General features: G+C 34.3%; 2 protein-coding genes across 2 annotated transcripts in view; both read right to left on the bottom strand.

Moving 5' to 3' along the window:
- The window catches only part of LOC107592505 (regulating synaptic membrane exocytosis protein 2-like), a 167,598-nt gene extending 157,412 nt beyond the window's left edge, over window positions 1–10,186 (bottom strand). The window contains exons 1-2 of the mRNA XM_016282038.1: window positions 9,990–10,186; window positions 6,978–6,989 (exon numbers count right to left, since the gene is read on the bottom strand). Of these exons, the coding sequence (XP_016137524.1) occupies window positions 6,978–6,989; window positions 9,990–10,178 (201 nt within the window). The 5' untranslated portion in view covers window positions 10,179–10,186. The remainder of the gene's footprint in view (window positions 1–6,977; window positions 6,990–9,989) is intronic.
- Window positions 10,187–11,335: 1,149 nt separating this feature from the next.
- Window positions 11,336–14,463, bottom strand: part of LOC107592506 (regulating synaptic membrane exocytosis protein 2-like) — a 25,908-nt gene continuing 22,780 nt past the window's right edge. Inside the window, exon 3 of the mRNA XM_016282039.1 lies at window positions 11,336–11,558. Coding sequence (XP_016137525.1) covers window positions 11,336–11,558 — 223 coding nt within the window. The remainder of the gene's footprint in view (window positions 11,559–14,463) is intronic.

Consider the following 14,463-nt stretch of genomic DNA (forward strand, 5'->3'; position numbering starts at 1 on the left):
GACTGGTTGCAATCGAGGGAAAGTTGAATGCGGCCAAGTACAGGGATATTCTGGACGAAAACCTTCTCCAGAGTGCTCGGGACCTCAGACTGGGCCGAAGGTTTATCTTCCAACAAGACAATGACCCTAAGCACACCGCTAAAATAACGAAGGAGTGGCTTCACAACAACTCTGTGACTGTTCTTGAATGGCCCAGCCAGAGCCCTGACTTAAACCCAATTGAGCATCTCTGGAGTGACCTAAAAATGGCTGTCCACCAACGTTTATCATCCAACCTGACAGAACTGGAGAGGATGTGCAAGGAGGAATGGCAGAGGATCCCCAAATCCAGGTGTGAAAAACTTGTTGCATCTTTCCCAATAAGACTCATGGCTGTATTAGATGTATTAGTGCTTCTACTAAATACTGAGCAAAGGGTCTGAATACTTAGGACCATGTGATATTTCAGTTTTTCTTTTTTAATAAATCTGCAAAAATGTCAACAATTCTGTGTTTTTCTGTCAATATGGTGTGCTGTGTGTACATTAATGAGGAAAAAAAATGAACTTAAATGATTTTAGCAAATGGCTGCAATATAACAAAGAGTGAAAAATTTAAGGGGGTCTGAATACTTTCCGTACCCACTGTATATATATATATATATATATATATAACATTTCTGTCCCCCTCACTTCTGCAATGATGGCTACGCCCCTGCTGCAGACTATAACCAGTGAGAGCTGATCACTCGTAGCAAAATGACCAGGAGACACTGTAACGCTCAATTATGGGCAACTGTAGGAATTCAAATCTCCTTAATATCGTTTTTTTTTTTTAAATGGTGAACAAACCGAGACTTTTACTTCCTGCTTCTCAAGTTTTTTGACAGAGAAATGCCCCAGTAACCAAATAGAAAAGTCCCAAAAATAGATCTCAACAATGTCTCAAACTGTACTCAGATTTGCAGAGCAATAATAAATAAACTTGCAATTATTCATAATCACTATTGATGTTATATAATTGATAATGTGTTCTAATTTTATATGTACATGTTACATTTTATGTTTATACATCTGGACATGTTATGGTAATGAACACTCCACTATTTTTGAAAATAGGCTCATTTTCCAACTCCCTTAGAGTTAAACAGTTGAGTTTTACCGTTTTCGAATCCATTCAGCTGATCTCCGGGTCTGGCTGTAGCACTTTTAGCTGCAGCTTAGCATAGATCATTGAATCGGATTAGACCATTAGCATCTCGCTCAGGCGCTGCGTGATATCATTGCGCCTGCTGCACCCATTGTACGGCAGCAAAGTTACTTGATTATTACGCCAGAATGAGAGTATAGTTCCTAGCCATATCGGCCTAGAAAATCGCAACTTTTAATTTTCTGTCGGTCTTAGTACACGATGTAACTACAGAAGAGTCAAGTTTTAAATAGGAAAAATATCGAAACTCTTTGGTAATTTTTGAGCGAGATGCTAACGGTCTAATTTTTTTTTTTTAACCTCCAGACCCGGATATCGGCTGAATGGATTCGAAAACGGTAAAACTCAACTGTTTAACTATAGGGAGCCTATTTTCATAAATAGTGGAGTGTTCCTTTAAGGAAAATTTTATTTTATATTTTTTGAATTTTATATTTATACATATATAAAATTATGTTTTCCATAATTTTATATTATTCATCTGAATGCATTGTGGTAATGAGTAGCTTTTAGGGGTGTAACGGTTCACAAAATTCACAGTTCGGTTCGATACGACACAGTGGTGTCACGGTTCGGTACAATACGGGGTGGGGGTGGGGGGGGTTGGGTTAACATTAGCTTAAATAGCAATGTTGGAAATACTTCTGTTTAAAACCGAAACTCTTTTTGTAATTTTTGAGGCAGATGCTAACGGTCTAATTTTTTTTTTTTAACCTCCAGACCCGGATATCGGCTGAATGGAAATGGTTAACATTAGCTTAAATAGCAATGTTGGAAATACTTCTGTTTAAAACCATGAAGGCGAGCCAATGGATATCACACAAGCAACATGCAAACTTTGCGCAAGAGTTATGCCGGTGAACATTTTAATCTCAGACAATTCACTATGTAGAAATGAAAGAGACAACGAGAGACGAATCAACATATGCTGATAACCGTATATAGCTAATTGACTTTATTTATTCCCTTAATATTTTCTCTTGTGGCCCGTACATAGCGGAAAAAATATGAGAAGAAACGTATTTTGTGTTAAATAGCTTGTTTTTGAAAGTCGTGCTTAAAATAAAGTTATTTATTTCATTGATTTTTATTGATGACTGCAGTGTTAATATTTTAATTATAGACATATAATTCATTGTATAATAAACCTGTTTTAAAATACCTTTTTTTTCATTGAGTCAATAGCCTTATATTTTGTCATCCTCGCAGTGGGATTTTCATTTTTAATAATAAAAATAAGAATGTAACAGGCCTACATTAATTGAAAAAATGCAAAATCCTCTTAATATTGCCAATAATTGATGTTTTTGACAATATCTTTATGAAAAATACTTTTTATTTTAATTTTATTTTTATTATAGATATGAACACATTATGTTAATTAATAGCCATACATTTCCTTATGGATTTTTTTTTTAAACATTTGAACATGTTAAAGTAATGTATTATGTAATAAAAAATATTTTTTATGTTAAAATAATGTTTATGTATCTGGACACAACATGGCAATGAATAGCCTTGCAAAATATTATTTTGTTTTTTTTGGTGCAAAATGTGACCTATGTTTTCATGAGATTCTCCCATATACTGCCATATTACTGAGCTTTATCAAGTCTAGTTAGACTGGCAGGTTTGTGTGAGTGAGGTCTGTGGGGATCACCATAACTCAGAAACGGGGCCGGTGTGTGACAGGTAACACTCCAGGTGAACCTGCTGCATCACCATCTGTGCTCAAAGGAACACGAGAGTATTTCTATTGTCCTTCTGCACAAAGAGCCGCGCCGCCTGCCAGCCTGGAGCTGGACGCAACACTTTTACTACACTGTACTCATGCAGCCAAAACAACATGCACAATAAAGAGAAGGGGGTCTGAATACTTTCCGTACCCACTGTATATATATATATATATATATATATAACATTTCTGTCCCCCTCACTTCTGCAATGATGGCTACGCCCCTGCTGCAGACTATAACCAGTGAGAGCTGATCACTCGTAGCAAAATGACCAGGAGACACTGTAACGCTCAATTATGGGCAACTGTAGGAATTCAAATCTCCTTAATATCGTTTTTTTTTTTAAATGGTGAAGACTTTTAGACTTTTACTTCCTGCTTCTCAAGTTTTTTGACAGAGAAATGCCCCAGTAACCAAATAGAAAAGTCCCAACTCAACAATGCAACAATGTCTCAAACTGTACTCAGATTTGCAGAGCAATAATAAATAACCTTGCAATTATTCATAATCACTATTGATGTTATATAATTGATAATGTGTTCTAATTTTATATGTACATGTTACATTTTATGTTTATACATCTGGACATGTTATGGTAATGAACACTCCACTATTTTTGAAAATAGGCTCATTTTCCAACTCCCTTAGAGTTAAACAGTTGAGTTTTACCGTTTTCGAATCCATTCAGCTGATCTCCGGGTCTGGCTGTAGCACTTTTAGCTGCAGCTTAGCATAGATCATTGAATCGGATTAGACCATTAGCATCTCGCTCAGGCGCTGCGTGATATCATTGCGCCTGCTGCACCCATTGTACGGCAGCAAAGTTACTTGATTATTACGCCAGAATGAGAGTATAGTTCCTAGCCATATCGGCCTAGAAAATCGCAACTTTTAATTTTCTGTCGGTCTTAGTACACGATGTAACTACAGAAGAGTCAAGTTTTAAATTTTAAATTAAAATTTTAAATAGGAAAAATATCGAAACTCTTTTGGTAATTTTTGAGCGAGATGCTAACGGTCTAATTTTTTTTTTTTAACCTCCAGACCCGGATATCGGCTGAATGGAAATGGTTAACATTAGCTTAAATAGCAATGTTGGAAATACTTCTGTTTAAAACCATGACGGCAGCAAAGTTACTTGATTATTACGCCAGAATGAGAGTATAGTTCCTAGCCATATCGGCCTAGAAAATCGCAACTTTTAATTTTCTGTCGGTCTTAGTACACGATGTAACTACAGAAGAGTCAAGTTTTAAATAGGAAAAATATCGAAACTCTTTGGTAATTTTTGAGCGAGATGCCATTTTACTAATTTTTTTTTTTTAACCTCCAGACCCGGATATCGGCTGAATGGATTCGAAAACGGTAAAACTCAACTGTTTAACTATAGGGAGCCTATTTTCATAAATAGTGGAGTGTTCCTTTAAGGAAAATTTTATTTTATATTTTTTGAATTTTATATTTATACATATATAAAATTATGTTTTCCATAATTTTATATTATTCATCTGAATGCATTGTGGTAATGAGTAGCTTTTAGGGGTGTAACGGTTCACAAAATTCACAGTTCGGTTCGATACGACACAGTGGTGTCACGGTTCGGTACAATACGGGGTGGGGGTGGGGGGGGTTGGGTTAACATTAGCTTAAATAGCAATGTTGGAAATACTTCTGTTTAAAACCATGAAGGCGAGCCAATGGATATCACACAAGCAACATGCAAACTTTGCGCAAGAGTTATGCCGGTGAACATTTTAATCTCAGACAATTCACTATGTAGAAATGAAAGAGACAACGAGAGACGAATCAACATATGCTGATAACCGTATATAGCTAATTGTCTTTATTTATTCCCTTAATATTTTCTCTTGTGGCCCGTACATAGCGGAAAAAATATGAGAAGAAACGTATTTTGTGTTAAATAGCTTGTTTTTGAAAGTCGTGCTTAAAATAAAGTTATTTATTTCATTGATTTTTATTGATGACTGCAGTGTTAATATTTTAATTATAGACATATAATTCATTGTATAATAAACCTGTTTTAAAATACCTTTTTTTTCATTGAGTCAATAGCCTTATATTTTGTCATCCTCGCAGTGGGATTTTCATTTTTAATAATAAAAATAAGAATGTAACAGGCCTACATTAATTGAAAAAATGCAAAATCCTCTTAATATTGCCAATAATTGATGTTTTTGACAATATCTTTATGAAAAATACTTTTTATTTTAATTTTATTTTTATTATAGATATGAACACATTATGTTAATTAATAGCCATACATTTCCTTATGGATTTTTTTTTTAAACATTTGAACATGTTAAAGTAATGTATTATGTAATAAAAAATATTTTTTATGTTAAAATAATGTTTATGTATCTGGACACAACATGGCAATGAATAGCCTTGCAAAATATTATTTTGTTTTTTTTGGTGCAAAATGTGACCTATGTTTTCATGAGATTCTCCCATATACTGCCATATTACTGAGCTTTATCAAGTCTAGTTAGACTGGCAGGTTTGTGTGAGTGAGGTCTGTGGGGATCACCATAACTCAGAAACGGGGCCGGTGTGTGACAGGTAACACTCCAGGTGAACCTGCTGCATCACCATCTGTGCTCAAAGGAACACGAGAGTATTTCTATTGTCCTTCTGCACAAAGAGCCGCGCCGCCTGCCAGCCTGGAGCTGGACGCAACACTTTTACTACACTGTACTCATGCAGCCAAAACAACATGCACAATAAAGAGGCTGCTGTTTAATTGCTCAGGGAGTTCACATTTAACTATCAACTTTGTCCTTAATAAAACAAAACGAAATTCTGAACCTATAAAGGGGGCCTATAGGCGATTACTAAGGTCTTTTTCCTCATAAGAGACATCTGAGGAGCAGGAGATTTAAGCCAAATCTTAATTTGATACTGTTGGAATGTCATTGTTGGAATCAATTGTAAAAAAATAAAATAAAAAATGAAGACCTTTTAGAGATCTAATTTGTCTTATCAAATTGCAATAATATGGTGATCTTTTTGTCGCTATTGTTCAAAACTGTCACTATTCAATCACAACCACAACACAAACGAAAGAATTCACAAAGCTATTTATTGTTTATTATAAAGCTATTATTGTGGTTTTCCCACTTTAACATAATATGAAAAGGTGCTGATGTTGAAATGAGGGGTGATGCAATGTCATCAAGTTGATTATAGCAATATCACAATCATTTCTCATTTAGTACAGGTTCTGTAAGCGATTTCAGCCATTTTGATAATTTCAACCATTTTGCCATCATTGTAGAAACTGTTAATACAATGTATAGGCCTATTATAAAAACTTAAAAAGTGAATTGATAAATGCAAGTAACAATAATAGAACAGAATCTAATTATAGAGATACAGGTTACATTCATCTTAATATAATATTTAAAAAATACATGCACATTTTCATGTAAAATAATTTTTTTTTTAAATATTTTTTATTGATTTTTAATTAATAAAAGTGCATGAATAACCTTATAACTTGTTTTAAAAAATGCATACAAATATGTGTACACATATATATATATATATATATATATATATATATATATATATATACACTCACACACAAAAATACAACTATACAATTATATTCATAATACAAAATGTACCATGAAAATTAATTTACTTTTATAGTAAAATACACTGTATTAAAATTGTTTAAAAAAAATTAAGTAAAAGATATATAAATTGATGCCAAAATGTCATCCTGTTATCCTTGAAAGTTTGACATGGTCATCATTGTGTATTTGTTTTTACAGTGTAACTTAAACCACTCACACTTTTTTCCAAAAACCCATCCTTCAAAGGTTTGTAGAGCAACCGGACAGAGATTGTTTCTGACTGCCTTAAAAAGGAGTCTTAAATGTCCTTACTACCTGTGAGATATTCCTGAGGCTCATTTTATGTGTGCTTCTCCAAAAAAATAATTAAAATAATCGCTTACAGCACCTTTAATGGAGGTGTGCAATCATCTAAGCTAAATATCAAAGCATAGACAAGAAAAAGGGTGCTGACCACTTTATCCTCCTGTTGCAATTCCACAGGGGAAGAAAAGCAAGAGAGAAAGACAAGGGAAAAAAGAAGAGGGGAGAACAAGTGTGAGTGACATTCAGACACAAAGAGATGTTCATGTACTACTGCAGCCAATCACATCGCCGCTTATTACTCTGAGCAAAGTCATTTAAAAGCACTAAGACTGTACTGGGAGAGAGACATCAAAAGGTTAGATAAGCAGTTTCTGGCCTGATACATCCATCGCCCCGGGCCAACAGGCGAGGTGGTAAAAACAGAGGGAGTATCGCCCTCTTGTGGTCATCGCATTACCTGCTCAACCCTCAGCGACCAGCAGCAGGAAATAACAAACATGACTTCTGTATGCAAATTCACAATAAAAAGGACCTGCATTAATAAGTTCAACTATTAAAAAATTCAAATATGGCTTTTAGCATCTATTAATAACATCTCACTATCACATTTTAAAGGGGTCATATGATGCTGCTAAAAAAAACATTATTTTGTGTATTTGGTGTAATGAAATGTGTTTATGCGGTTTAAGGTTAAAAAAACACATTCTTTTCCACATACTGTACATTATTGTTTCTCCTCTACGCCCCGCCTTTCTGAAACGCGTCGATTTTTACAAAGCTCATCGGTCTGAAAAGCGAGGTGTGCTCTGATTGGCCAGCTATCCAGTGCGTTGTGATTGGCCGAATACCTCAAGCGTGTGATGGAAATGTTACGCCCCTACCATACTGTGATGCCTTGTTCCAGCCGGAGCAACGACACAAAAACATGAAAACCCATTATAAACGAGGCATTTGTTGCATCCAGTGGAGACATAATTACGGATTATAATGACTTACACTGTCTTTTTACGCGTTGCGCTGCGGCAACAACAATACTACAGCGAGAATAAAAGTTACGCCTTCTTTCTTTGCGTGAACATTTGGGCGGCCTTATGCAAATCTTCCCACATCGTGACGTAGACATGTGGGGGCGTGTTAGAACGAGCCGTTTTAGGTAGGTGTGGTTGACTCTAGGGCTGCACGATAAATCGCATGCGATATTTAACGCGCATCTTATCAGTAAAGCCGGTTCTGTAATCAGCGGTGAATCTCCATCACCTGCGGGCTTTCACATTGAGCAGCATTAACTACACAGAGCCGTTGTTCACTGACGAGCTGCGCAAAACCACGTTCATATTCGCGCGATTTTTGGCGCAGCTCGTCAGTGAACAACGGCTCTGTGTAGTTAATGCTGCTCAATATGAAAGCCCGCAGGTGATGGAGATTTACCGCTGATTACAGAACCAGCTTTACTGATAAGATGCGCGTTAAATATCGCATGCGATTTATCGTGCAGCCCTAGTTGACTCTTAACTTTTATTAAGAATATTTCCTTGGATTTGAGACTTTAGTCTTTGCAACTTTACAGATCTTCTTTATGCACCAAGAGCTTGTAACACACCAAAGAGAAAGGAAAAATTGAAATGCATCATATGACCCCTTTAAATATCAAATATGCTCAGAATGGCATACTATGCACCCTATTTTTGCAGTATGCTCTATGCAAACTAAGCACAGTATGTACATTTTTTTTTTGGTGCAGTATAAAACCAAAGCACAGTACATGAATATTGTATCCAACAATGCAATGCATACCACTTGATGTTAGAAATATAATTTTAGCTTATTGTTTGATTGGATTGCCAAAGGTTAAGACATTTTACTCAATACTGGACTATAACCCTATAAACCCTATACTGTATCATATTTGATTCACAATGCTTTAAATCCTCTAAACTACCAACATGATCAAAACGTTGCTGAGAATTGTTGCACACAATCTACTACATGTCTTCTGTCATCTGATTGGTCGTTTATACTTTTTTAGTACAATAAAAAGCATTTAGGTATAATTCTAAAAACATTCACCTTCAGCTGGCTAACATGTCAATTTGCTGTGAAATCTTGATTTTATGAAATAAATCTAAGAATAGCTTGTTAGTAATATTTCAAGATGAACACTAGACTGAAGCAAGGTTTACATAATTATCAATATTTGTGACCCTGGAGCACAAAACCAGTCTTAAATTGCACGGGTATGTTTGTAGCAATAGCCAAAAATACATTGTATGGGTCAAAATGATCGATTTTTCTTTTATGCCAAAAATCATTAGGATATTAAATAAAGATCATGTTCCATGGAAGATATTTAGTAAATTTCCTACCATATATACATATCAAAACTTCATTTTTGATTAGTAATATGCATTGCTAAGGACTTAATTTGGACAACTTTAAAGGAGATTTTCACAAAATATCAATTTGATTTCAGATTTTCAAATAGTTGTATCTCGGCCAAATATTTTTCGATCCTAATAAACCGTACATCAATGGAAGGCTTATTTATTAAGCTTTCAGATTATGTATACATCTCAATTTAAAAAAATTCACACTTAAGACTGGTTTTGTGATCCAGGGTCACATTTTATAAACAAAACAAAATCATGTTGAAATGCATCAAATATGATGCATCAGGCTTTTGAGAAACATTTATTTACAATCATTTCTCTTTTAATCATCATTGTATTGCACTGTATTATATGTGTTACCCCACTACAACTACAAAGCTTTGATCATAAAACTAAGCATTTATATATCTTACGATCTATAAATGTATATATCTACTTATACATCTTTGTCTAAATGTTCCATTTCAAAAGATTTTTCTGATTATTATTTCAAACGTTAGGCTTTAGAGGTTTAAAAGTGCAAAATAACCATATTTATTTCAAAGATGCTAAAAAGACACTACTAGTCATGCGACAACAGCGTGGTATACTACCTTTTGCGATATTTCTCACTTTGTAAGTTATTTAAAAAATAGTTGGCAGCATGCCATGCATACTGCACCGTATGCTATTTTTCATTCTGAACACAGCCATCATGACAAGTGTTGAGGTCCAGCTGAAGTCAGTGCTTGCGTATGAACGTCTGTGTGATCTGAGGAGCGTTATGGCTGTACCTTGTTAGAGCGCAGTGAAACTCTTCCTCCACAGCGAGCGCAGAACTTGGTTTGGCAATAAGAACAGAGGTGGCCGCAGCCGTCGGCAAACTTGGTTTTATGGCAGATTCCGCAGGTGGGGGCTTCACTCTTCTGCTCCTGGGTGCTCGGTGCCTCGTCCCCCATCTTCTTCACCTGCTCCTTATACATTTCAAATTGCTGGTGCAATTTCCTGCAGGGAACAAAACACAGCAATTCAGAACACAGCAAGAAAACATGTTATAAGTTTAAATATTACTAAGCTAATAATACACTTCAGAAATGGGACGCTGGGGTATTGTCATGGGTTATAACCAAAAGGATCATTTTACTGCTCAGAGGCTGCTCATTAGACTTGATTGACTTGTGTTTCATTCAAATATTAACGTTTTCTCAGTTAATTACGCTAAAAACCTTTTAAAAATAAAATACAAAAACAATTGCTTATATAGTAATAGTATACAGCTAAAAAATGAATATGAAGACTAACAAAGTCCCCATTTGCTCTCCATGTCATCATCTTGTGATCTCAAACATTTTTTGAAAGAAATGAATTTTTAATCAGTAAGAATGCATATTATTGATCAAAAGAGATAGTTGTTAAAAATGTTACAAAAGATTTCTCTTTTAAATAAATGCTGTTCTTTTGAACATTCTATTCAAAGATTTCTGAAAAAGTGTGTCACCGTTTCCTCAAAAACAATAAAAACGGTTTTCAACACTGATAATAAATGTTTCTTAAGCACCAAATCAGCATATTCTAAAAGTGACAGTGAAGACTGGATTAATGACACTGAAAATCCTGCTAAACAAACTACATTTTAAAATATATTGAACTAGAAAACAGTTATTTTAAATTGTAATATTATTTTACAACATTAATGTTTTTACTGTATTTGTGATCAATAAATGCAGCTTTGGTGATTTATATATATATTTTTACTCGTACACAATTAAAAAAAACTATATACAATATCATAAAATGTTTTTGAATAAATCCTCAAAACACATTGTACTAAAAAGGAAACCCACATTCACAATGAAATATGCACAGCATCAAAATAATGGCTTATAACTATGTTTTGCTGGTTGTCAATAAGTTTATTTCAAAGATGCTAAAAAGACACTACTAGTCATGCGACAACAGCGTGGTATACTACCTTTTGCGATATTTCTCACTTTGTAAGTTATTTAAAAAATAGTTGGCAGCATGCCATGCATACTGCACCGTATGCTATTTTTCATTCTGAACACAGCCATCATGACAAGTGTTGAGGTCCAGCTGAAGTCAGTGCTTGCGTATGAACGTCTGTGTGATCTGAGGAGCGTTACGGCTGTACCTTGTTAGAGCGCAGTGAAACTCTTCCTCCACAGCGAGCGCAGAACTTGGTTTGGCAATAAGAACAGAGGTGGCCGCAGCCGTCGGCAAACTTGGTTTTATGGCAGATTCCGCAGGTGGGGGCTTCACTCTTCTGCTCCTGGGTGCTCGGTGCCTCGTCCCCCATCTTCTTCACCTGCTCCTTATACATTTCAAATTGCTGGTGCAATTTCCTGCAGGGAACAAAACACAGCAATTCAGAACACAGCAAGAAAACATGTTATAAGTTTAAATATTACTAAGCTAATAATACACTTCAGAAATGGGACGCTGGGGTATTGTCATGGGTTATAACCAAAAGGATCATTTTACTGCTCAGAGGCTGCTCATTAGACTTGATTGACTTGTGTTTCATTCAAATATTAACGTTTTCTCAGTTAATTACGCTAAAAACCTTTTAAAAATAAAATACAAAAACAATTGCTTATATAGTAATAGTATACAGCTAAAAAATGAATATGAAGACTAACAAAGTCCCCATTTGCTCTCCATGTCATCATCTTGTGATCTCAAACATTTTTTGAAAGAAATGAATTTTTAATCAGTAAGAATGCATATTATTGATCAAAAGAGATAGTTGTTAAAAATGTTACAAAAGATTTCTCTTTTAAATAAATGCTGTTCTTTTGAACATTCTATTCAAAGATTTCTGAAAAAGTGTGTCACCGTTTCCTCAAAAACAATAAAAACGGTTTTCAACACTGATAATAAATGTTTCTTAAGCACCAAATCAGCATATTCTAAAAGTGACAGTGAAGACTGGATTAATGACACTGAAAATCCTGCTAAACAAACTACATTTTAAAATATATTGAACTAGAAAACAGTTATTTTAAATTGTAATATTATTTTACAACATTGTTTTTACTGTATTTGTGATCAATAAATGCAGCTTTGGTGATTTATATATATATTTTTACTCGTACACAATTAAAAAAAACTATATACAATATCATAAAATGTTTTTGAATAAATCCTCAAAACACATTGTACTAAAAAGGAAACCCACATTCACAATGAAATATGCACAGCATCAAAATAATGGCTTATAACTATGTTTTGCTGGTTGTCAATAAGCACTAGCTCTGATTAAACTCTGTTACGACTGCAGGTGTCAGACTGACACTCGACAGAAATAAGAACTGTCTGTTCTTCAGCCCACTTCACGTGCAGCCTTGAGACTATTTGTGGCTGAATTCATGCAAAGATAACACGTCAAGCTCACGTGCATCACCTCATATAGACTGTAAATCACGGATGTAGACATGACAGAGCTGCCCACAGTTCCAACTACAAAACCTGATCATTTATCAATGCATTCAAAATCAAATAAATATCAACTTGATCTTGAGCAGGCAGATCACCTTGAGCGTGTTTATATAAGGGTGGTGTTTAATCATGCACCTTCTCATTACTGTAAGAGAGCAGAGGGGGTCAAAGGCTTGAGACAGACCCTGAAACGCTAGCTGAAGGCACGCATGACGCACATGCATTTTGTATGTCCCCTGTCAATCAACCGTAGCCGTGGAAACCGAACACTGGGGGCTAACGCCATAAGCTGTCGATTAGAGGTTTGGTCCCACATCTTCCCCTGCAACATTCATTAGCAGGCTGAATTATTGAACACGCTGATCTATTTACTACAGCAGAACGCCTGGGTGTTACCCAGAATTCACCTGGACACCTCCCACTAAACTCAAACTTGAGCACATTCTCACGCTAATCACTAACTCTGACAGGAGAGTTTGGATGCTTAATGCAAAGGAGTTTGTTTCATGTCAATTTAATGAACACAAATGTCATTGAACTTGTATTAGTCTTCTTTGACTTCAGCATAAACCAATTGATAAAAAAAACTAAAATAGCAAACCATGTTTGATTCACATATATAGTCTGTAATACCTGGAGAAAGCTATACATTAGCAATCCCATTCATTGCACTAGCATATTTAGTCTATTTCACACTTGTAAAAGTCCCACTGGTGAAATACCTACTATATTGTAGTACTGTATTGGATATACATGTTGGTTTTATCAGAATGCACCGACAATATTTTTGACCAGTGTTAACATCAACTAAAACTATTAAAAACATGTTTTGTTAAGTGAAATAAAATAAAATAAAATAAAAATGAGATGAAAGACAAATGAAAATGATAAATGTTGCTGAAATAATGGAAATAAGTTGAGGCACTTAAATTAACTGTAAATAAATATAAAGTAAAAACTGAACTACAATTCATGTGAAATAAAAATACGTTTTTATATTAAGGTAAAAAAAAAATTAAACCTAAAGAGTAATTTTTTTTTGTTTTAAATGGGTTGAATGCTACAAATGAATGACAAAAGGCCATACAAATAAATGGGTAAAATTATAGTCAATGTGAAATTGAAGTGACATTTAACTGAATGTGAAATTAGAAGTCAAATTAAAGGTTTAAGTTAAAAACAAAAGATCAAATAAAAGCATATTATATATAAGCATATTAGTCAAATTTTTGAACAGTAAGATTTTTAATGTTTTTTTAAAGAAGTCTCTTCTGCTCACCGAACCTGCATTTATTTGATCCAAAGTACAGTAAAATCAGTAATATTGTGAAATATTTTTACTATTTAAAATAACTACTTTCTATTTGAATATATTTTAAAATGTAATTTATTCCTGTGATCAAATCTAAATTTTCAGCATCATTACACCAGTCTTCAGTGTCACATGACCCTTCAGAAATCATTCTAATATGCTGATTTGCTGTTCAAGAAACATTTATTATTATTATTATTATTATTATCAATATTTAAACCCGTTGAGTAAATTTTTTTCTGGATTCTTTGATGAATAGAAAGAACCAAAGATCAGCATTTATCTGAAATAAAAAGCTTTTGTAACATTATACACTATACCATTCAAAAGCTTGGAGTTAATATTTTTTTATTTTGGAAAGAAATTATAGAAATTAATACTTTCATTTAACAAGAATGCTTTAAATTGATCAAATGTGATGATAAAGACATTTATAATGTTACAAAAGATTTCTATTTCAGATAAATGCTGTTCTTCTGAACTTTCTATTCATCAAA

Source organism: Sinocyclocheilus grahami, unplaced genomic scaffold, assembly GCF_001515645.1.
Source record: "Sinocyclocheilus grahami isolate Dianchi unplaced genomic scaffold, SAMN03320097.WGS_v1.1 scaffold153.1, whole genome shotgun sequence".
In the NCBI taxonomy this organism is placed as follows: Eukaryota; Metazoa; Chordata; class Actinopteri; order Cypriniformes; family Cyprinidae; genus Sinocyclocheilus; species Sinocyclocheilus grahami.